The sequence below is a fragment of the Manis pentadactyla genome, chromosome 5, assembly GCF_030020395.1.
Source record: "Manis pentadactyla isolate mManPen7 chromosome 5, mManPen7.hap1, whole genome shotgun sequence".
NCBI lineage: Eukaryota > Metazoa > Chordata > Mammalia > Pholidota > Manidae > Manis > Manis pentadactyla.
The window spans coordinates 25,389,870-25,412,146 of NC_080023.1; the positions used below are offsets into that span (position 1 = coordinate 25,389,870).

The following is a 22,277-nucleotide window of genomic DNA, read 5'->3' on the forward strand; positions in this document are numbered from 1 at the left end:
TACCTGCAGGGCAAATAAACAATAATGTCAAATACGTAATTGCATGTGAGTCAAAAGAAATAGTTATTTAATTTTTCCCCAAGTGAGTGTTTTAATTAACCAATCCAAATGTCTCGACATGTTTCTTTTTGATATCCTTTCATCGGCTATTGACTTGAAAGATAGAAAAGCAGTTTGAAGTATGAAGACTCTTGAGATGTTAGCAAAGAAAGATGTCCCTAAAAAAGTTAAAAGACCTGATTAAAGGTTGTTTGAAGGTTCTGCCAGACATATTCCAACTAATGCACTATGGAATCCTAGGTATGTTTGTTCAGTAAACCATTGATGCCATTTGAAATGTTTGCAGATTAATCAAGTACCTGTTCATTTCTAAGGAAGGGTCTCAGTCTTGGAGTGCTCCTCCTTAAAAATGAAATGCTGGGTTCCTTAAAATGCGCCAGTGTTCTGTTCAATGACTGTTTCAGTGCTTTATGACTGACAAAGAGAGTCATTAGAAGTCTGTTTGATGGACGTAACTAAATGAATTGAAAAAAATAAAAAAGCCTTTTCAGCCCATTCAGAAATAATTGATGTGGCTGAGACAGCTGTATGTGAATTCCAGATAAGGAGAAGATTTATGGAGAAACTACTGAGGCTAAAAGGAAGGTGCAGATTTAAAGTTCCCAATAAAGTTGTAAGACCCCAAGCAGTAGGCGATAGGGAAAGAGATTTAACCTGAAGTTCTTTCTAGGGGCATCCTTGGGGTCCTATCCTCTTGCAAATAAAATGCCCATAAAAGTAATGTCAGTAGTTTATAAGAAATGGACTCCAAGGGAAGAGTTTCTGCATTCTTAGCCAGCTGCTGTTTTCTCTTTTATTGTAAGTATTGTATATAATAGGACATTCCTAAAGTTCATCACTTTTCTTTTCCCTTTACTAAAATTGTCGACAGACCTATCAGAGAAAACAGTCTATTTTTATAGCACAGGTTGTAACTTAGAAGATTTTGCTAATGGAGATGGAAGGCAAATATATTTAAGTATGTCTGATTATGGGACATGATATATGTTTTTATGGTTACCTTTTTAATCAATCTAACAGTTAAGCATGGATAAAATAAATATTTTATCGTTATTAATATATATGTGAACATGCATTTGGTTTCTATTGCTTTATTAGAAATTATAAGTGAATTTTGTGACAATGATTTTTTTTAATTGGTAGCACCTGGTAATGTTTTACATATTCTGAAAACATAATAGCATATTAGTGTTAATTTCAAAATTAATTTCCTCAAAGTTGCAGATTATAAATAGTACATTTTATTATATCAATATTTTCAAAAAAAGAGAGTGGTTATATGGTTCTCTAAAATTAAAGAAAGTGAATCTGAAAAATTAAAAAACGGTTATTATATCTGTAGTACAATTTGACATCAGCGTTCTAGATATTAAAGGAAACTTTTAAGAAAATTGTTTCAGTTCTCTTATGAATTTTAAATGCACAGACTTAACTTTCTTTGAGTTCTCTGAAAAAGAGCAGGATGAAATCCTGCTGCTAGTCCATATCTGAATGAAAGTAAAGATTGTGAAAACTTCTCATGCAACCTCCGAACCTACTAGACTGCCTGGATTTACTGTCTGGTGATTTACATGATCAATTATGGAGATGTAGTTTTTACAAAAAAAAAAAAAAATTAATTAAATGCTCACCACATTTTCCCTTCATAAATGCCTAATCCCTTGCAATAATGTCACCAAAACACAAGCTTTATTATTTCTGTAATGGAGATATATTCTAACTCCCTCCTCATTTAAATAGGTCTTTTTCCTGATGTCAAGTTCACTGGTGTATGAGTTTAGCATTTGTTCACATTTTCCAGGAAAAAAGTATCAAAAATATTCATAAGCAAATGCATTTATTGGAATACATTACATTGTACACACCATAGCACCCAACTCAAACCCTTATTTGCTATGCTTGTCCTTCCATATCCAAGTATGGTTTAGCGGGGAAATGATCCCCGCAATTGCAAACTCTTACCTTGGGCTCACCAGCATTTCCTACGAATAGGGTGGGCTAGGAAGAGGCAGCCATCCTCAGGGGCTCCCTGCAGAATGAAGGCACTCCTAGAAGGTAGAGGACTTCCACCAACCACTTCTCATGTGACCTCTATACTACCAGAAAATAAATAAAATTATATGAAGAATAGAGGATGCTGGTTCTAAAGCTTAAGAGCAGTGTCCATCAGCTGGGGCCTGGGACGACAATGAATGTTCATTCAAGGTCCCAGAGACTGCATATTACCTGGGGTCACCTTTGAATATATTTGTAAGAATCTCTAAGTTATCTGAGTAGTCCCTGGAGTAGGGTGTGTCTTTAAGTGAGTCTCCCCTGTGTCAATCATAATGGGAACAAATATAGTTGATAACTGCCACCTAAAGCAATTGAAGATAGAAATATTCATGCTCACTGTATGATTAGATTCAAATACATTTGGGAATATTGGGGTGCCATTGTATGCACAAATTTGTTTTACAAATAAGTTGCATTTAGAACAATAAAAGTGCATAGCTGGGGAATTTGGTTTGGAATTTCACATGAATTTTTAAAATTCTGTTTAGAAATTTTGTGAATTACTAACCCAGCTATGTATTAAAAGACAAAAAACAAAAAATGACCAACTCTAAAACACACTGGGAGATAGTTCTAGTTATATAGCTGTGGCCTGAGGTTTAATACCTTGTATAGGATATGCCTTTGAGGGAGCTTAAGGCTCTTTTTATATACTATCACATTATTTCTCAGAGAGTTTAAGTTAGTAAGGGGCAGGTATGAATATCTCCATTTTATAAACCCTGAGCCTAAGGGTCAAGAAACAAGGATCAGCTAAATGATCAATAGGAAATCTATAAGTTTGTCTGAAATAGAATCGTTATCTTTTTCTGTTATTTCTAATATACAATTTTTCCTCATTAAACACACACACACACAGACACCCCATACATCCACTTGCTCGACATGTTTTACTATTTATCTTGCTTTTATAATTTAATTTTATAATTTTCTTTCTTTCTTATAGTTTATCTCCTTTGATTTTATTCATTCCCCTACAATCTTATGAGACACTCAAATATTTGCCTCAAAGCCAGTTTTTCATTAACAATGAAGAAAGGCAAAATACACAAATAGATAGTTCTTTACACATGCTTTTCTTTTAACTGTAACCCTACTTTTCTTTTATATCATATTTTAAAAATTAGTAGTCTATCTTCACTTTCTCCATATATTTACAGGTTGGTTTTTTACTTCCTTTGGTCTAATTTCCTAGAGTTTTCTCCCAAGTTTAGAGATGTTAAGGCAAAAATTACCTTCTGGTGGCTGAATCCAATGGGTATATGGTAGTCACCATTATTCTCTCTGTCTCTGATGCCTTTGATTATATAGGATTTTCTTCCTTTCCAGAAATGATCTGCTTCCTTAGCTTCTGAGTTTCAGATTGACTTGGTTTTCCCACCCACCCTCTTTTTTGTCCTTTGCTGCTAGGCCTAAATATGTAATCCATAATTAGTCCTCAAATATGTTATCGATCTCAAATATGTTATCTATCAAAACCCTGTTAGAGGTCTCAACTCACAAACTCCTCTTTTGCAATACCTTCCCGAAACTCCTAAGCAGGTTTCATGGCAAATTTTTGCACCTTTATTTTAGTTGAAACTTAATCATATCATATTTCATCACTTTTTATATACACGTAATATTTGGAGTTTCTTAAATGTGTAGAATTACTGTTGGAACATTCTGGAAATGCTGGTATATAATAGGTACAAACCAAATGTAGGCATAGTGAAATAATGACCAAATCCAATCAGCCACACATTATAACAGTCTTGCTGACTGTTCCCACTGCTGTTTCTACATAGTTCGTTTTTTCTTAGCATAAACCTTCAACATTTCTTCCTGCCATTGGCAAGGAATTGTCAGAGCATGAATTCAATCTCACCCCTTCAATTAGATTGTTCATTTGCCTAAATAAAATCTTCAATTTTTATTCCCTTTTGTTTATAATTCAAACACATATCCCATTTATACTTTTTTGGAATGATTTTCTTGGAGACTTCTTTCTTGCATTACTTATTAAATTTTTGAGCATATTTTCACAGTTTCAAAGGGCGAAAAGGCTGACACTCCTTCCCCAACGTCTTATGCTTTTCCTTTATCAGAAAGACCAGTTCGCCTTTGCAAGAAATCATTTATTGCCCTAGTTAAAAAAATGCAAATCTCACACATCTCAGGCCACTGGATGTCTTCAGTCCATACTTTGGCATCTCAAGATGGAGTCATGGTTCTATTGACCCACCAGGGAAATTCTACTGATGCATAGGCAACCAATTGGCACTCTGGAGCAATTTGTTCTTTTTGACCAGTCTGCATATGTTTTTTTCACTGTAGGTTTCTCCTTTTTCTCATTGCCTCTTATAAATTATTGATGTCCAGTCTCACATTGAACACTGATTCATTGGGTTTAAGTTGAGGCCATGTATTGGCATTGTGTTTTTTTTTTTTTGTACAATTTCTTTGGGTCATTCTGAGGCACATATAGGTTTAAGAATCATCACTTAAACTATCTGACTTCAGAGTATCAAAAATTAACAAAGTGATAGTGACATATATAATGCAAACTCATTCCTCTGTCACACAGTCAAAACAGTGCTTTACATTTCTGGTTTAGTCAGCATTTCTGGAATACATAAATAATATCAGTTCTGTGCCATAACTTCTGATACAAAACCTATTTTCTCAATAGACTCAATTTGATGATAAAGGTTTATTTGTAAATACTTGTCTGTCTGCCTATGTATTACCACTATCTGTCATCTATCAACATCTACATATCTATCTATCATCAAATCTGTATGTCTGATTTACCATTGGATTTGAAGCTTAATTCCTATAAAATGGATTCTCCTTCAGAATTTAGGATTCTGTACTAACTTGGTTCACATTGCCAACTTAAATATTTAGCCACAAGAATTTTATTTATTCAAAATTATCAAAATACAGCTTGAGATAGTAATATAATCCTGATTTGTAGAATTTTAAAGGACTATTTTAAAGTGTGGATAAAAATGATAGATGGGGATTGGATTAAAGATGGCGGCGTGAGAGGAGAGATAGAGGCTTCCTCCTAAAACTGGATACAAATAGAAAATTTAATTGGTGCAATTGATCCTGAGAGAGCAACAGGAAAGAGGACAGCATCAGGCTGCACACACCTGGAGAAAAGAGCAGACCTCACCGAACAGGGTAATGTACCAGAGCTGTGGCTCCGCAGGGCCCGATCACCTCCCCCACCTCAGCTCACCGGTGGGAGGAAGAGAAAGGGGGCAGGGAGGGAGTGGAAGGCTTGGTGAATACCTAGCTTCGGAGATCTGCTCTAAGAGCACAAACCTACATTTCATGGTGCTTTCCTGAGACTCACATGACTACCGGGTTGGAAAGTTAATACAGGCAGAGTTCCTGGGGAGACTGGGATTCCGGCTGCTTGTGGAAAGCAGGGATCCATATCCAGCTGCTCTGGGACAAAAACTTATACCTGTGTGCTTGGCCCACTGGCTCAGGCAGTGGAGAGAGGCACAGCAGCCGGGAGGCGAGGAACAGCTCTTTCCTCCCCCCAGGCACCAGTACCGCTCCCCTGCGACCCCGACATTGCTTCAGGGGCTGAACAGCTCCAGAATAGAGCTGCTGGACACTAGAGGGTGCCATATACAAACATGAAACACCAAAGGAACCTTGTCCACAGTAAAATTGTTAATACAACTCCGAGAAAGATTTAAATGATATGGACCTCGTGACTCTTCCTGAAAGGGAGTTCAAAATAAAAATCATCAACATCCTAATGGAGGTACGGAAAGACATCCAAGAACTCAGGAATGAATTCAGGTTAGAGATCCAGTCGTTAAAGAACACAATGGAGGGTATTAAAAGCAGGTTGGATACGGTGGAGGAGACAATAAATGAAATAGAAACTAGAGAAGAGGAATACAAAGAAGCTGAGGCACAGAGAGAAAAAGGATCTCTAAAAATGGAAGAATATTGAGAGAACTGTGTGACCAATCCAGGTGGAACAATATTCGCATTATAAGGATACCAAAAGAAGAAGAGAGAGAGAAAGGGATAGAAAGTGTCTTTGAGGAGGTAGTTGCTGAAAACTTCCCCAATCTTGGAAATGAGATAGTCTCTCAGGCCATGGAGATCCACAGATTCCCCTACACAAGTGACCCAAGGAAGACAACAGCAAGACACATAGTAATTAAAATGGGAAAGATCAAGGATAAGGAAAGACTGTTAAAAGCAGCCAGAGGCAGAAATAAGATCACATACAAAGGAAAGCCCATCAGACTAACAACAGACTTCTCAGCAGAAACCTTACAGGCCAGAAGGGAGTGGCATGATGTATTTAATGCCATGAAGCAGAAGGGCCTGGAAACAAGATTACTTTATCCAGCGGGATTATCATTTAAATTATTTAAATTTGAAAGAGGGATTAAACAATTTACAGATAAGCAAAAGCTGAGAGAGTTTACCTCCCACAAACCATCTCTGCAGTCTATTTTGGAGGGACTGCTATAGATGGAAGTGTTCCTAGGGTTGGATATCTGTCACCAGAGGTAGTAAAACTACAGTAGGGAGGATGGAGCAGCTGATGGTGAGGCAAATACAAAATTAAATTGACTATCCCCAAAGTCAATAAAGGTATAGACAAAAAGTACAGAATTTGATACCTAAAATATAAAGAATGAAGGAGGAAGAAAAAGGAGGAGAAATAGAAAAGAACCTTTAGATTCTGTTTGTAACAGCATACTAAGTGAGTGAAGTTAGACTCTTAGATAGTAAAGAAAGTAACCTGGAACCTTTGGTAACCACGAATCTAAAGCCTGAAATGGCAATAAGTACATACCTATCGATAATCACCCTAAATGTAAATGGACTGAATGCAGTAATCAAAAGACATAGAGTCACTGAATGGATAAAAAAACAAGACCCATCTATATGCTGCTTACAAGAGACTCACCTCAAACCCAAAGACATGCACAGACTCAAAGTCAAGGGATGGAAAAAGATATTTCATGCAAACAATAGGGAGAAAAAAGCAGGTGTTGCAGTACTAGTATCAGACAAAATAGACGTCAAAACAAAGAAAATAACAAGAGATAAAGAAGGACATTACATAATGATAAAGGGCTCAGTCAAACAAGAGGAAATAACTATTATAAATATATATGCACCCAACACAGGAGCACCAGCATATGTGAAACAAACAATAACAGAACTAAAGGAGGAACTAGAATGCAATGCATTCATTTTAGGAGACTTCAACACACCATTCACTCCAAAGGACAGATCCACCAGACAGAAAATAAGTAAGGACACAGAGGCACTGAACAACACACTAGAACAGATGGACCTAATAGACATCTATAGAACTCTACACCCAAAAGCAACAGGATACACATTCTTCTCAAGTGCACATGGAAGATTCTGCAGAATAGACCACATACTAGGCCACAAAAAGAGCCTCAGTAAATTCCAAAAGATTGAAATTCTACCTACCAACTTTTCAGACCACAAAGGTATAAAACTAGAAATAAATTATACCAAGAAAGCAAAGAGGCTCACAAACACATGGAGGCTTAACAACATGCTTCTAAATAGTCAATGGATCAATGACCAAATTAAAATGGAGATCCAGCAATATATGGAAATAAATGACAACAACAACACAAAGCCCCAACTTCTGTGGGACGCAGTGAAAGCAGTCTTAAGAAGAAAGTATATAGCAATCCAAGCATATTTAAAGAAGGAAGAACAAACCCAAATGAATAGTGTAACATCACAATTATCAAAATTGGAAAAAGAAAACAAATGAGGCCTAAAGTCAGCAGAAGGAGGGAAATAATAAAGATCAGAGAAGGAATAAATAAAATTGAGAGGAATAAAACAATAGAAAAAAATAAATGAAACCAAGAGCTGGTTCTTTGAGAAAATAAAGAAAATAGATAAACCTCTAACCAGACTTATTAAGAGAAAAAAAGGTTCAACACACATCAACAGAATGAGAAATGAGAAAGGAAACATCTCGACGGACACAACAGAAATACAAAGAATTATTAGAGACTACTATGAAAACCTATATGCTATGAAGCTGGAAAACCTAGAAGAAATGGACAACTTCCTAGAAAAATACAACCTTCCAAGACTGACCAAGGAAGAAACACAAAATCTAAACAAACCAATAACCAGCAAAGAAATTGAAGCAGTAATCAAAAAACTACCCAAGAAAAAAAACCCCGGGCCAGATGGATTTACCTCGGAATTTTATCAGACATACAGAGAAGACATAACACCCATTCTCCTTAAAGCTTTCCAAAAAATAGAAGAGGAGGGAATACTCCCAAACTCATTCTATGAAGCCAACATCACCCAAATTCCAAAACCAGGCAAAGAACCCACGAAAAAAGAAAATTACAGCCCAATATCCCTGATGAACATAGATGCAAAAATACTCAACAAAATATTAGCAAACCAAATTAAAAAATATATCAAAAGGATCATACATCACGACAAAGTGGGATTCATCCCAGGGATGCAAGGATGGTACAGCATTCGAAAATTCATCAACATCATCCACCATATAAACAAAAAGAAAGACAAAAACCACATGATCATCTTCATAGATGCTGAAAAAGCATTCAACAAAATTCAACATCCATTCATGATAAAAACTCTCAGCAAAATGGGCATAGAGGGCAAGTACCTCAACATAATAAAGGCCATATATGATAAACCCACAGCCAACATCATACTGAACAGCAAAAAGCTGGAAGCTTTTCCTCTGAGATCGGGAACAAGACAGGGATGCCCACTCTCCCCACTGTTATTCAACATAGTACTGGAGGTCCTAGCCATGGCAATTAGACAAAACAAAGAAATACAAGGAATCCAGATTGATAAAGAAGAAGTGAAACTGTCACTATTTGCAGATGACATGATATTGTACATAAAAAACCCTAAAGACTCCGCTCTGAAACTACTAGAACTGATATCAGAATACAGCAAAGTTGCAGGATACAAAATTAACACACAGAAATCTGTGGCTTTCCTATACACTAACAATGAACCAATAGAAAGAGAAATCAGGAAGACAGTTCCATTCACAATAGCATCAAAAAGAATAAAATACCTAGGAATAAACCTAACCAAGGAAGTGAAAGACCTATACTCTGAAAACCAGAAGACACTCTTAAGTGAAATTAAAGAGGTCACTAACAAATGGAAACTCATCACATGCTCCTGGCAAGGAAGAATTAATATCGTCAAAATGGCCATCCTGCCCAAAGCAATATACAGATTCTATGCAATCCCTATCAAATTACCAACAGCATTCTTCAATGAACTGGAACAAATAGTTCAAAAATTCATATGGAACCACCAAAGACCCCGAATAGCCAAAGCAATCCTGAGAAAGAAGAATAAAGTGGGGGGATCCACTCCCTAACTTCAAACTATACTACAAAGCCACAGTAATCAAGACAATTTGGTACTGGCACAAAAAGAGAGCCACAGACCAATGGAACAGAATACAGACTCCAAACATTAACCCAAACACATATAGTCAATTAATATACAATAAAGTAGCCATGGACATACAATGGGGAAATGACAGTCTCTTCAACAGATGGTGCTGGCAAAACTGGACAGCTACATGTAAGAGAATGAAACTGGATCACTGTCTAACCCCATACACAAAAGTAAATTCAAAATGGATCAAAGACCTGAATGTAAGTCATGAAACCATAAAACTCTTAGGAAAAAACATAGGCAAAAATCTCTTGGAAATAAACAGTGACTTCTTCATGAACATATCTCCCCGGGCAAGGAAAACAAAAGCAAAAATGAACAAGTGGGACTGTATCAAGCTGAAAAGCTTCTTTACAGCAAAGGACACCATCAATAGAACAAAAAGGTACTCTACAGTATGGGAGAATATATTCATAAATGACAGATCGATAAGGCTTGACATCCAGAATATATAAAGAGCTCACGCACCTCAACAAACAAAAAGCAAATAATACAATTAAAAATGGGAAGAGGAGCTGAACAAACAGTTCTCCAAAGAAGAAATTCAGATGGCCAACAAGCACATGAAAAGATGCTCCACATCGCTAGTTATCAGAGAAATGCAAATTAAAACCATAATGAGATGTCCTCCTCACACCAGTAAGGATGGCTACCATCCAAAAGACAAACAACAACAAATGTTGGCGAGTTTGTGGAGAAAGGGGAACCATCCTACACTGCTGGTGGGAATGTAAATTAGTTCAACCATTGTGGAAAGCAATATGGAGGTTCCTCAAAATGGTCAAAATAGACTTACCATTTGACCCATGAATTCCACCTTTAGGAATTTACCCTAAGGATGCAGCACTCCAGTTTGAAAAAGACAGATGCACCCCTATGTTTATCGCAGCACTATTTACAATAGCCAAGAAATGGAAGTAACCTAAGTGTCCATCAGTAGATGAATGCATAAAGAAGATGTGGTACATATACACAATGGAATATTATTCATCTATAAGAAAAAAACAAATCCTACAGTTTGCAACAACATGGATGGAGCTAGAGGGTATTATGCTCCGTGAAATAAGCCAAGTGGAGAAAGGCAAATACCAAAATTTCACTCATCTGTGGAGTCTAAGAACAAAAGAAAAACTGAAGGAACAAAACAGGAGCAGAATCACAGAACCCAAGAATGGACTAACAGTTACCAAAGGGAAAGAGACTGGGGAGAATGGGAGGGTAGGGAGGAATAAGGGCAGGGAAGAAGAAAGGGTAGTATTATGATTAGAATGTATAATGTGGGTGGTGGGGGAAAGGGGAGGGCTGTGCAACACAGAGAAGACAAGTAGTGATTCTACAACATCTTACTATGCTGATGGACAGTGATTGTAATGGGGTTTGTGGGGGGGACTTGGGGAAGGGGAAAGCCTAGTAAACATAATGTTCTTCAAGTAATTGTAGATTAATGGTAACAAAAATAAAGAAACAAAAAAAAACAAGTAGGAGTGGGACCAGGACTAGAAAAAAAAATGGTAGATGGGTATTTCATGATCCATTGTATGATATTCTAATTTTAAAATTTTTATTGTGAATTTCTTTTATTCATTCAGATATTATTTTTAATAAAGGAAAGCTTTTTATACAAAAAGGAAGCATTTGTGGCTCTAAGTATTTATTAGTACATAAACAAATGTTAGTATTTTAAATGTATAACACTTTTCCTTCCACCATTAAATTTAATATGTAACCTAAAATAATTCATGGAAATTAAAGCACAGTTAAATAGGGTAGGGAATCAAGAAAATAAAAAACACAGATTTATAGCTGTTCTCATGCAGTACATTACAGAAAAATCATTATTTTACTTATGACCTTTTTCATTACAAACATAGACTATCACCTCTGTGGTTTCCTAATATTATTTTCAGTGAAGCCAGCATTTAAACACAGAATCTGGGTTTATGACCTGCACCCAAACATCAATTTTTTTTCTATTTTTCTATCAAAATGCAACATTGCTCACAATTTCTCATGTATTTTCCTTTGTTAATTTGTTATTATATATTATGTATTTCTGTATTCATTTTTTAATTTTCTTCTGTGTTAATAGACTTATTTGAAAAGATTAGAAAGTCACTGAAATACAGTAAGAACAGCATTTGACCTTTCCGTTCTCTCTCTCTCTCTGTCTATATATATACATGTGTATTTTTAGCCCATTGCTCTCTTGAAGTGACAGCAAGTTTGCATTGCCCTTGCTGTTCTTTCCTAAATTCAATGTTGTTATTATGATTCTTTGTTCAGTAGTATTTGCTGGGTAACTTCTGTTTGTACAACAATGTGGCTTTAGGAGACCATCTATGGTTTTGTTTCTGAGGTGAGACGAAAGATATAAATAGATAGTTTGCAATCAACTGGGAGTGATAAATGAAAAAAGAAATAAAAGAAAATATGTAACTATAAGATAAAGCAAAGTAAATACAAATTGATTCCTGTATTTGTTTAGATATAAGTTAAAATATCACAGTCCTACTACTGTTAAGAAAAATACGAGAATTACTAGTGGAATAAGGATAATGTTTCAAAAGAGTTTATTGCCGGTAAACTGACCAAGGATGTATATACTGTTCATACTAGAAATATTTTGTGTAATTGTTTAAAAATGCTGCAGTCCCAATTCAGTGAAATATTATAAAGAGAATGTGCTTTAAATGTTTTCCTTTTATAATAGGATTGCAAAGTTCTGAAAGTGTGACTTTGAACTAGAATGGAAAAGAAGATTTTATAAAGACTGTACATGCCAAATTAAGTACATGGAGGGTGAGGTAGTAGGTTAGAAATACCAATAATAGACAATATGCCTAGCCAAAATGAGAGACAAAATAAAGGGAAGATTTGTGGAAGCATGTATTTGTCTTTAGCAAAGCCAGTTCATAAATTTGGAAGAAATGTCACAACTCTTCTCAGCTGTCCCATTAATAATCTACCATGTGTATATAATTCCTAACATTTAAAAATATTCTACTGGTCCCAGTTTTCATTAGTTTATTTTTACTATTAGTATTCAAGTTATAAAAGTGCAAAATATGATTCTTTACTTTTCTCACTATATTCTGGCAACAATAGTTTTATACTTTATATTAGAAAGAAGCAGTCTGAGTTATAGGTTTAAAAATCCATACATGTATGCCATTTTCAAATCATATAAGAGCTTGATAAATATATCTATTGCCAAAAATAATCTCAGACAGATATTATAGAACATTTCTATTTTTTTTTTTCAAATATCATGCATGTACCATGTCAATGCATGGAATTAACTTATTCCTTTAATGAGCCTAATTTTTACAAATTTTATAGTTGCAATAATCTGTAAATTCCACACCTAGTAAATCTTCATTGTCAGTATCATAGTAAATCGTGTTGTCCAGTTGGAAAAAAGATTTGCAACACTTTACTATTTGTTCATAATGTTACTTTTAGAACAAACTACAAATAGTCATAGTAAGCACACACAATTAAACTTTTAAATTTACTTTCTCTTGCCTGGTTAAGGAAGCTTTTATATATTATTTCAATACTACCTTTACAATTTTTGGTAATATGATATCCTTAATATGAATAAAAAATATATTCCAATTTCCCAACACTGCATCTGAATTCCTATTTATCTATTTCACCTTTTCATCGTTTAAGTCAACTGCCAGAACACTTATTTTTAAACCATCACATCATATGGGCAAAGTATCTTAAAGTGAAATCTTCTTCCAATGAATTAATATAATATTTATTGTCTTCCCAAATCACTGACCCTTGTTTTTATAGAGAATATTTTTGTTAAAAGCACATTTGGAGCAAAAACTGCAGAAGAGACAAAGGTTGAATATGTGGGACTTACATAGATTTAAATGTGTGTTTTAGTGAAGCTACTGTTTTCTTCTCTCCGTTTCAGAAAGGGTATGTTCAGTTTTTCCATCATCAAATCTAAGTTCTAGGCATTGCCTCAGATAATAGAGTTAACAAATAGATTTTGCCATAGCTGATCATTTTGTATTGAAGTAGTTGTCAGGAGGCCTTAATGTATGTAATTTATGTATTTATAAAAAATAAGATCCTTTACAACCTTATATCTTAGTGACATTCAGAATCTTTTCTTTTACAGCCATTTCGTAGAGTGACGTTTTCTGTTGTGAGTCAGCCTCAGGACCCACAGCAGGGGTCCCTGCAGAGTTGCTATGACAGCGGGCTGGAGGAGTCAGAAACACCAAGCAGTAAGAGCTCATCAGGGCCAAGGCTGGGTGCCCTTCCACTCCCAGAGGACAACTATGAGAGGACCACGCCGGATGGCAGTGTTGGTGAGGCAGAGCATATGGAAAATGGTAGGGGCAAACACAACATTCACACACATCATCACGCTAGTGAGCTGTAATAAGTAGACTCGCGAAGGTCAGTCTAAAATCAAAATAAAATAGCTGACACTAAAACTGTTTTATTTTAAAAAAATAAATATTTGCTAAAGGACAGAAATGCCCAATAAGGGAATCTAACTATATAGATAAAATTCATTTAAACTCGCACCATCATTTAAAAACAGCCTTTCAGAAATAAACACTTTATACATAAATCAGAGTAATTCATAGGAAAAAATCCTAAATCAATGAATAATACTTAAATAATAGCAACTGAGAGAGATCTTGTGTTATTGTTTTCTTCTATTCATTTTTGTCATGCAACTATTTCTTCAATTACAATTGTCCTGTTTTAGAGAAAGGAAATGAGAATAAACACACCTTGCTTGACTCTTTCTTTTCCTAGGTATTTAGAAAAATCTTTTCAAACCTCTCCTTTCAAGTGATAGCTGAAATGGGGCCAAAGGAGAACAGTATTATCTTTTTCTCCAAAATATACTGTAAATACTTTTAGAACTCCCCTCTAATTTAAGCATAAGGTTTTCTCAATTTTATGCAAGAGAAAAGGAAGGAAAGCAAACATAGAATTCTATATTCTTACCTGTTGCAAGATGACTCTCATAATTACCACAATTGGCCTTATACTTTCTTTTCAGTTATAAAGTTAGATTGCAAGTAGTACTTATATAGTACTTATAAAACTTTTCATATTTGTTTGTGTTGCCAAAGACAATTAGGTGATTGCTTTTTTGTACTTCAGGTTTTAAGTAAATGCCTGAGGAGCAGGTTGTATCAAATATGGAATGGTAATATTCTTACTAATTTTATTATTATTTTAAATATAAAAAGAGATGTAGTTATATTAGGGGAAGGAAGGTGAATCACACATATCTTACCTCTAGTGAAAACTCAAAATGGATTTGTCTTTCAGCCTCCCACTCCTGAAGTGCTATAAGACCTACACTTTTTGTTACATACAAGTTTTGTTAGTGATGTTATGCAAATAGAGAATATTAATGCAGGAGAAAGTCTGCTTTTATTCTGAAATTTTACCTATGAATATTAAAATCCAACCTCAGAGAGTAATATATCATAAATGACCCCAAGTGAAATTATTGCTAAACTAAATCATGCTAAAAATTATTTTTTTTTACAGTGTTATCTGGATGAGAGGATATGATATTAGAGTCTGATGACTGATACCCCTCTTGATTAATTATCCAGAGTTTAAACAGCATTTTGCCTAGGGCTACAAAAGCATGCTTACCTGTGTGTATGCTAGTGTGTGGCTTATGTGGATTTGAGTTTGATGTGATTTTTAAGAATTAACCTTTTAGGGTATTTTTTAAATAAGTGTAAACATTTTTGTATGAATTGCAATGCTAATGAGTATACATTGAAGGCAAATATGTTTGAGATGCTGCACAAAAGTAAAAATTAAGTTAAAAATACTATACTATAATAATACAAACACACATGCACACACACACACACCCCTAAGGAAGATGGATTAATTTAAGGGCTTTACTATGTGTGCAATTACATTTGATGATATAATATAATTTTCTTTCATTTTAAAAAGTACTATCTCACTATAAACAACATATTATACTACTAAGACTATTTTTTGAATGTCAGCTATATTAATAGAAAATACTTGGTGTCAATGACTTTAAAATGACTTTTTAATGTTATTTTCTGTTTTTTGAGTTTAAGGGGATCTGACACTTTTAAAGTAAGAAAGCGATAGATAATAAACATAACTATATATGACCAACACATATCGGTTACTTTTTAGGACACATACATGTCACGGATAACTTAACAGGTGAGCTTGATAAGAAACTAGAAAGTTAACTGAGAAACATTTCCCAAAGAAGTCTTTTATTTTTAACCATGTTTTCAGTCTTGTCAACAGCAAGCACATGATAATATAACTGATTTTTCCTGATTTTATATGTGACTGACACTTGAAATTCAGAGTTTTATATAGCCATTTGTCATCTGTTAGCTGTGATTCATGTTAGGCCTGATCTATAGGTAATGACAGAAGGAGATGTGATTCACTTTGGGTGATCCAAATGTAGCAGCTGACATTTGAGTTAAGAGTTTTGTTGGGTCCAAGTTTTAGACTACTATCTAGGCATAAAGTGCAATTGTATTGCTTGAATTCTGATAATTTCATCTTCAATATTAATGGATCATTCTGACATAAATAGAATTGGAATTGAAACCTGTCAACTATTCATTTGTCACATTTAATTGGAATCCAGGTAATCTGCAGTGTTTTGCTTGGTTAGGTTTTAATCAGGATTTGTATTGGATTTTCCATGAAAATACCATTTTGGATGCTGTCCTAGTCCCTAATTATTATTACCTCAGATATTGTCCGTGAGTTTTAACCTATGTGAAACAATGCAGTTATAACTAATTATTTGGATTAACATTTATTGTAAATTTTAGAAGATAATTTCCAGTGCAAAACATAATATTCCAATGTCATGATGCAAACTGAGTATAGGTTGGGAGAGCTAATGAAAAAAGTAAGTCATCACAGATGCCGTAGTAAAGAAATACCAAAAACATAGGAAAATTTAAGGAGATAGGCAGTGTAATGTGCTTTGTTTACAAAAGCTCTTATCTGCCTTCTAGATTTTAGCATAATAAAGTGGGCTGTGGAATTTTTTTTATAACAAACTTTGCCCTATATAACCCACATTAAAGCCAAATGGTGTAAGAAGTTCTATTCTCTTATTATCTTAGGAAAAAGAATACACTGTAAGAATAAACATAATATCTTGGAACCTGAATGGAATCGTTTGAATGAGTCCCACCATTTTGATAATTCCAAATCTGAAGTATTTATTGCACAGGTCTCAGCAAGTAATAATGGAAATAATATCATTTTAAAAATATTTTAAGAAATCCCATATGAATTATACATTTATTCATGAAAAAGTTCACCAGTGTATTTTCTTTTTGCCCTTCATTAATTATTACCAATATTATGATTATTTCATGTTGCTCCTTTGATAAGATTGGGGAAATTGGTTTTTTATTATTTCATTAAAATACATTTAGTGAAATAAAATATTTTGAAATACGAAGTTCATGGTAGGAAGTTGAGTAATGATAAAACATTTGATAGTGAAAATGTTAAATTAATTGAAACCTGTAATGAATTGGAAATTCAAGTGAAATCCAAATATTATTCTTAAAAGCAACATCTCATTAAAGGCACATATTGTTTACACAAGAGCTTGCCCTTATCTTAACTATGTGAGGCACTTCAGACTTTCTCTTGTCATGGTATTTAAGTGATTCTTTAAGTCTCTGGTCATTATTTATCTTGGTCCCTGCCTCTGTGCCATGGGTCTTCTTCTTCCAAAGTCTACCCCTGAATCATCTTTACAAAGGCAGCTTATCTTTGCTATGCATCATTTAATCATATACAGTGTTTAACGACTCAAATAAGGAAGTCACCCTATTTGACCTTTATTCCCAATTTTACCATACAATCGGGTAGATGACTTACTCCTTTTTGGTCTGCTTGTGATCATCTGTAAGGTAACTGACAAAATTAACTCTAGAATCACATCTAGACCCAACAATCTCTGATTCTCAACTTTTATCCAATTTTTTTTTTATCTTTTACTCTCCAGAACAGAAAGAGAGCTGTGGGTCTCATAGAGAGAGATGGTGAGTGAATTTGATAATATGTTTAAGGTGGGCAGGACAGAAGTAATTCCAGGGCCTTCCTCACAACCCACATATTTGCATTCTAATGGTAGATAATGTGTGTATGACCTAAATCCAAGAAGTGGATTGAGTCAAATGGTGTGATTTCTGGCCAGGTGGGTAGAAAGATTGGCACCACAGTGGGCCACTGTTGGAGATAGTTTTGGAATCACACTACGCAAGAACCATTTGTAGATCTGATCTGGCCCTGGATACAATGCCCTGTAAAAACATTAATTATGATTAAGTGATCTCACAATATTTACTTTCTTCCTTGACAATGTAAGCTTTGGTCAGAGCAAAAGTGAACAAAAGGTAGCAAACAGTATGTTTTCCTCTAGGTAAACTTACAAATAACATAACAGAAATAAACTAAAATAGGAAAATAGCAGCTGATCCAAAAGGCAGGTTTTAAAAAGTTAAGTGAGGTCAGAAATTTGGTCACTCTAAATGCCTAATTAATTGTATGCTTCCAGGTTTCCTCAGGTATTTAAAAAATAATTTTTATTTTTACATGCCAATACTTTTGAACTCCCAAATACTGAACTTCCTTACTCTTTCAGACATATAAGATAGAGTAAGCTTAATTATTGTTTTACTCAATTCTCTTCAATCTACATGTTTTAAATAGTGTGTACATTGTCCTTGAGGGTTAAAATGTGGTACGGAACCCTGTGAACCTACAGTTTGCTGTGAACCCATTTTGGGTCTGCCATGGACTTTTCACATGGCTTTCAGAAATAAACGATAGCATATTTGAAATATCATTTGGGAATGAAGCACTGTTTTTATATGACCAAGAGAAATGAGAATGGAGACTAAACTCATATTTTTGTGCTGGATAAAGGACCCTGACTCTCTCCCCTCTTCTCCCACCCACCCAGTTTTCACCAGTCTTCTGTAAGGCACCATCATCTATCTAGTCACTGTTGTTCTCTGCTGTTTTCATTTAGATTGAATTAAGCAGCAAGGCTGCTCTTCCCTCTCCAAAGATGCTCACATACTTGTTAATGGCATAAACATAATACCTCAAAACAAATGCCCAGCATTCTTTTTTCTTTTCTGTAGGAAGAGACTAATATACTTTGGAAGGCGCTCACGTTCATGGTTCCGCATTTCACCATTTGCTCACATTTGCTAGTGTCAGACTGTATTTTCTACTTTTTTCCAAGTATCCCCAAGTCCGCATGCCCCCATCTGGAGGGCCCTGTTCACTCCTACTTCTTCATAGTGGTGATGGAGACAGATTATAGAGATTATAAAGACCCAAAGCAGCATTTCGGGCAATCAGGATGTGTGCTACACCAGCTTTCCAGTAAAATGAGCAGCACAATCTGAAAGAATCTAAAGAAGATATTGTCCTACAGGAGAGTCAATGTTGTGGATAGAAAGTAGGGGCTTGCAAAACAGGCTTTGAAATCTATTGACAACAGTTTGAATCCTGGTTTCTTCTCTTACTAGCAGTATAATTTTCTGATTTCTCTTAGCCTCACTTCCTTCATTAATAAATCATAGGTTGGTGGGAGAAACTGAGATAATAGCACCTAATAATTTATAAATAAATGGGAGTGGCAATAACTTCATTCTATTAAGTGATGATAAAATTATTTACCACTATTATTTAAATAGCACTGATAAATAATTATGATGATTATTAACTTAAGGTAGATTTGACATAGCACAGTGGCTTAATCACAAAAGCATCTTAAAATGTTTAGTCTCACAAAGATAGCATTCTAAAATGACTGATAAGAACAATATTCTCACCTCGAATACTTCTCCATCAGTTTCTGATTTTTTGTCGGGCGCCAAGGGGTAGCACCCAGGCGCAGGAATGTTTAAAGATACCAAGGACCTAAAATGAGAGGAAGGAAGGATTATATTTTCTAGGATCACATGGACCCAACTCTGTGCTCTTTGTCATTCAAGGTGGAGAGAAGCCCTTGTCGTCTTCCTACATTCTTTTTTTCTCTTTTTAAATTAATGTTTTTACATTTTGTACTTAGTATTCCAGTTGAATGCCTATTCTTCAGGTGTATATTTCCCTTTGAACTCCTGCAAAGTATTCACATTGACAGGAAATCGAGCTGAGAAGAGTGCTCGATTAATATGCTTACCGAATGCTAAGTCCTTTCTTTTTTAATCTCAGTATTTATAATTAACACTGATAAAATTTGTGGCCATGTGACCCTTTTTCTTCTAATTTGGTCCTTTAAAACTAGATCACTATGCTGAACCCTCATGATACTGGAGGAGGGAATGAGCTCTCATCACATCTCAAAGTGACTTTGGAGGTCAGTTATTGAGTGTGTTGTCTCCAGACTCTCAAAGCCTTTGCTTCTCTGAATTTCAGCACCTTTGTTAGCTGATGCATGCTATGTTTATCTCCTTACTTAGTTATGGTACTGACCCCATATTTCCTGCATTCTTTTTTGCTTATAGATTGTGCACACCTCCATTCTTCCTCTGATATTTTTTTCTAGAGTTATGTATAAAAACTTGGTGTTGCTGAAATATGAAAATACTTACACATCTTCGATGTGATAAAGGGACTCTGGAACTTGGCTCACACAGTGTAGTTAGCACTCAACCTCCGAGGTTAACTCGCTGAGTGAGAGACTGCTTCGCCTCGCTATTCCTCTTCTAGGGTAAAACACTCTCCATTGTTACCTCTTCTATTGCAGGTAACTTTTGTTAAGAAAAGCATTCTCATCTTAAATAAGGCAAAGCAGAATAATATCCTTCCCATCTCTATTTAATGAGGTAATTACATGGTGACAAAGCTATACTTATTCATTTGGATTCAACAAACATGCGTTAAAAATGAAGTTGGACCAAGGTTTTATAAGGAAGCCGAAGTGAAGGAGAAAGGGCACCTGCCTTCATGGTGAAAGCCCTTCTGTTGGGGAGATACAACCTTGATTCCAGCAAATTCACTAAAATGTTAAAAGGAGGAAGCTCTATAGAGACATTCAGAGTGCCATGAAGTGCAGAGGAGGAAGAGGAAAATTAATGCAATGAAACTATTTTAAATGCACTTATTGAAATGGTTGCATTTTATAAATAACATGCTGGGCTGGAAGGCCTTGGAATGTTATGTACATTGCATTTTCTCTTTTTATCTACCTATCTTCCACATTGTTTAGAAGTAATTATTAAATTGATCTGGAAGCTTCATGTTAAACCAAATAAAGTCAAATAATTTACTTTAGTGCTTTACTATTCTGTGTCTTCCTTCTTTTTCTTTTTTTAGTACTAAATATAATTAGTTAAAAAACTCCAGAATTTATCACTGATGAAATTGGCAGTAGACACTAAATCCAGGTCTAAAATACAGAAAAGATGAATTTTATGTCTCTGTCCTCTCCCTGCTCATGAATACGGACAATTAATAAAAAAAATATATATTTTCAAAAGCCTCTCAAACTTAATGAGAGCCTGTAAATAATCTTTTGAAGTTATTATTTCTTTTCAGAAGACCAGTTGTATTACTCATATTGAATAGATGATTGGATTACAGTAGAGTAGATTGGATTAGATTAAGTTCATTTGTTTGTTTAAAAAAACAATTAGTTCCTTGATTTTTACAATAAAAATTGCTTTTGTAATTGCTATCTGAAGGTTAAAGTTAAGTTTATGGGTATTTGTCTTTATGTTACATTGCATTTCTATCTGAAACATAAGTGATAGGTTGCCTTGTTTTAAATGACTGTTTCTGATAAGTTTTGAATAATTTATGGGTAAATTTTTTGACATTAGTCTCATTATCTAATTTGCCTTCTCATTACTGTCCAGAAAATATAATTACAAATTAATTACAAAATGAGAAAATATTTGAAATGTATGCAAGTTTAAGTGAAATTTAAATTTAAATGAAAATTTTAAACAGATTTCCAACTGCTAAACTATGATAATCTCAAAAGAAACCAATTTTTGATACTGTTTGCTCAAATGAAATCTGTGATAAATGCTATAAAATACTTAGTAATAACAAGATAGAACAGTGTTCTGCTGTTTAAAAAGCATGTGCTCTTTCCTTTGTATTGCAAAATATATTTTTTGATTTTATTTCTGCTCTGAAATGCTCACCATCTACATCAGTGAGGTTCTTGGGGGACCCACATATGATCTGAAAGGGGTATGCTTCCCTGAGGTTGCATTCCTATGAGCCACAGTGCCCTATAGTGAATTATACACATTGTTTCTTCAGTGTGAGGCTGTATTTCCCAACTCAGCCTTTGTAGCAAAAGGTCAATAGCAGCTATAGCTGGAACTTTATACAATGAATAGGGAATTTGGAGTATTGTGAGAATGCATTAAGTTCAATGTCCATTTGTTGAGCACTTACTATGAAAATTCCCATGAAGGACTCAAAGGTGAATGAGACATGCTCTCTGTCTTCAAAGCATGTGAATATTGTGCTGGAGAATGACATGTACAGAATTAGATCTTTCAAAGTAAAGGCATGGGAGGCTCTATATGGAGAGATTAATTGCTACCAGAACCAGAGGAGGATGTGAGTTGGAGATA

The 22,277-nt window shown here is 34.8% G+C and overlaps 1 protein-coding gene across 8 annotated transcripts in view; it reads left to right on the top strand.

Annotated features, from left to right (window-relative positions):
• PCDH7 (protocadherin 7) overlaps positions 1–22,277 on the top strand; it is a 396,928-nt gene that overhangs the window by 175,274 nt on the left and 199,377 nt on the right. For 2 of the 8 annotated variants that reach the window (XM_036908427.2, XM_036908424.2), the window contains exon 2: positions 13,763–13,871. The exons of 2 other annotated variants lie outside the window; for them this stretch is intronic. In XM_036908427.2, coding sequence (XP_036764322.2) covers positions 13,763–13,871 — 109 coding nt within the window. Of the gene's footprint in view, positions 1–13,762; positions 13,980–22,277 lie in introns of all 8 variants that reach the window. 4 more of the 8 variants (XM_036908423.2, XM_036908426.2, XM_036908425.2 and 1 more) reach the window with 2 other exon arrangements.